The sequence below is a fragment of the Pygoscelis adeliae genome, unplaced genomic scaffold, assembly GCF_000699105.1.
Source record: "Pygoscelis adeliae isolate BGI_AS28 unplaced genomic scaffold, ASM69910v1 Scaffold628, whole genome shotgun sequence".
NCBI lineage: Eukaryota > Metazoa > Chordata > Aves > Sphenisciformes > Spheniscidae > Pygoscelis > Pygoscelis adeliae.
In genome coordinates this window covers 82,056-84,317 of record NW_008825408.1, presented here as the reverse complement: position 1 = coordinate 84,317, position 2,262 = coordinate 82,056, and the positions used below count along the sequence as shown (strand labels likewise).

Here is a 2,262-nt window from a genome sequence, read left to right as displayed (position 1 = left end):
GGTGCAAGGACCTGCAGGGACCGACAGCAGAGCTGTCCTGGCTCCTTGCTCCTTGGAGCCGGGACACACCATCCACGGGGCACAGCTCCATCCCTGCCCGTGTACCCTTTTTGGTGACTGTCCCCCAGCCCGGCTGCCCCCAGCACTGCCCTTACAGAGTGAAGCCCTCCAGCAGCTTCCCTGGGTTTTCCCGCCCGGTCATGCCAGCCAGCTCCATCATCCCTTTGTGTTGTGCTGCCCTTTGTGTGGCTTCCAGAAGGGAAAACCCCTGAAAAGAGGACATCTTTGAAAGGAGGCTGCAGTGTGGCCCTGGCTTTAACCCCCCACCCTACAGCTGTAGGAGCCTGGCTGTGGGCAGGGGCGGGCAGCACGCCCCTCTGCCCAGTGGCACTACTGAGGACTTTGCATGAATCACCAGGGGACGGGACTTTTCCTGGGCTGGTCGGGGATCTTCATCGTACGTGTTACCCTTCCCTGGGAGGTGCAAAGGGGTGTTGGTGCATGGCTCTGTCTGGGGGTGTCTTGTCTCAGGACCAACCCCAGTGACCTGCTTTGCAAGGCGGGAGCTGTGCGCTGCACCCTCGGCTTGGGTACCAACACCCCCAGCAGAGCCACTTTGGGGTTTGGGCAGCCCCACATCTCCACCAGACACCGCAGCCCTCACACTGCCCTGCTGGCCGCCCCTGCATAAGCCGTTGATGGCTTCCCATGGATGGGAGCCTCTCTGATCTGCTGGGACCCTTATGGGGCAGTGCAAGGGGCGATGGCACCTCCTGAGGGTGCGCAGTCCCCGGTTGCTGCCCTAACACGGTTCTCCATTTCGTGTCCCCTCCAGAGCTCTGCAGATTGCACTGTGGTCGGGAGGAGGCTGAAGAGCGGGCTGCGCCTCAAATCGTGAGTGTCCCGGCAGCCCTGCGGGATGGACGTGGGGGCTCGGGGTGCCCAGCCACCCCAGCACCCCACAACCCTGTGGGAGTGTCAGGTTGGGTCCCTTCCCTGCGCCGGGTCTCTTCCCTGTGCCAGGTGCCTCCCCTCCACAGGACCCCAGGCTGTGGGGTGGAGGGAGGTTTCTTCTGCCCCTGGTGAGTAGGAAAGTGGGTTCAACCTCCACCAAAGAAAGGGACAGGGGGACCTGGAGAGGGCAGCCCAGGGCTGCATGCTCTCCAGTCTGACACCAATCTCTCCTCCCTCCAAGGCGACATCTCCGGAGCAGCCTCCGGAGGGGTACCAGGTCCTCCGCAGTGCCCTGGGCCACCACCACCGTCAGCCATGCTCTGCTGGGCAACTTTGAGGTAACTGCCAGGGAGGGAGGTGGGTCCTGGGGGCTCCAGGATGGGCTGGCGACGGACGGGAGAGGCTGAACCTGACAGGATCCCCGGCTTGAGGCTGGGCTGATTGTCCCCAAGGGCCTGGCGTGCAGCGGCCGTGTCACACAGCCACCATCCACCAGCAGGATGTCTCAGCCAGCAGATCCTTGGGTGATGTGCCCAGACCCTGGAACCTGCTGAGGTGGCTGCTGCGGGGCTGAGCCGTGGGGCTCTCACTGCTTCTCTGCGTTAGATGGCTGGTTTTAGCCCACCAATTCAGGATGGGTCTGTCTCAGAGCGAGCAGCCAGGGCCCCTCATGGCTGGTCTCTGCAAAGCCGGGAGACGCAGGAGGGCAAGCAGACACGTGGTTGCGGTGGAAATGGGGGTGATCTCACCTGCAGCTTCGAGGCGAGGGGCAGGACTGGTGTTTGAAGGTCCCTAACGCTTCCCCCCTCTCTCAGGAGTCCATCCTGAAAGGGCGCTTTGCACCGTCGGGGAGGATCGAGGGGTTCACGGCAGAGATCGGTGCCAGCGGTTCCTACTGCCCCCAGCACGCCACCCTGCCCGTTGACGTCACCTACTTCGACATCTCCGAACACAGCGCGCCCTCGCCTTTCCTGGTACGCAGATGAGGGAGGGCTGGGACCCTGTGGGAGGTGAGTGGGGGCTGCACCCAGGCACCGCGCATCCTGGGGGCTGCCCCTCTGCGGAGAGCGCAGCTCGAGCAACCACCTACCCGAGGAGACGGCTAGCTGTGCCAGGAGCAGTTTCTAACCCAAAAAGCAAAGAGGCAAAGAAGAGAGAACCCTTGCAGGCCTATAAAACAGGCAGGCTGCCGCCCAGCCGTCTCGTGGCTGTTGCTTTGCCGTCACCTCTGCGTCGCTGCTTGTTCGTCCCCGAGTCTGGAGGGGGACTGAGCTGGGCGTCTTCTTGCCGCCTTGTGCCAGGCATTCC

General features: G+C 63.4%; 1 protein-coding gene across 1 annotated transcript in view; it reads left to right on the top strand.

Moving 5' to 3' along the window:
* Positions 1 to 2,262, top strand: part of FAM214B (family with sequence similarity 214, member B) — a 10,766-nt gene that overhangs the window by 7,149 nt on the left and 1,355 nt on the right. The window contains 3 exon segments of the mRNA XM_009330417.1: positions 836 to 894; positions 1,196 to 1,292; positions 1,770 to 1,928. Of these exon segments, the coding sequence (XP_009328692.1) occupies positions 836 to 894; positions 1,196 to 1,292; positions 1,770 to 1,928 (315 nt within the window).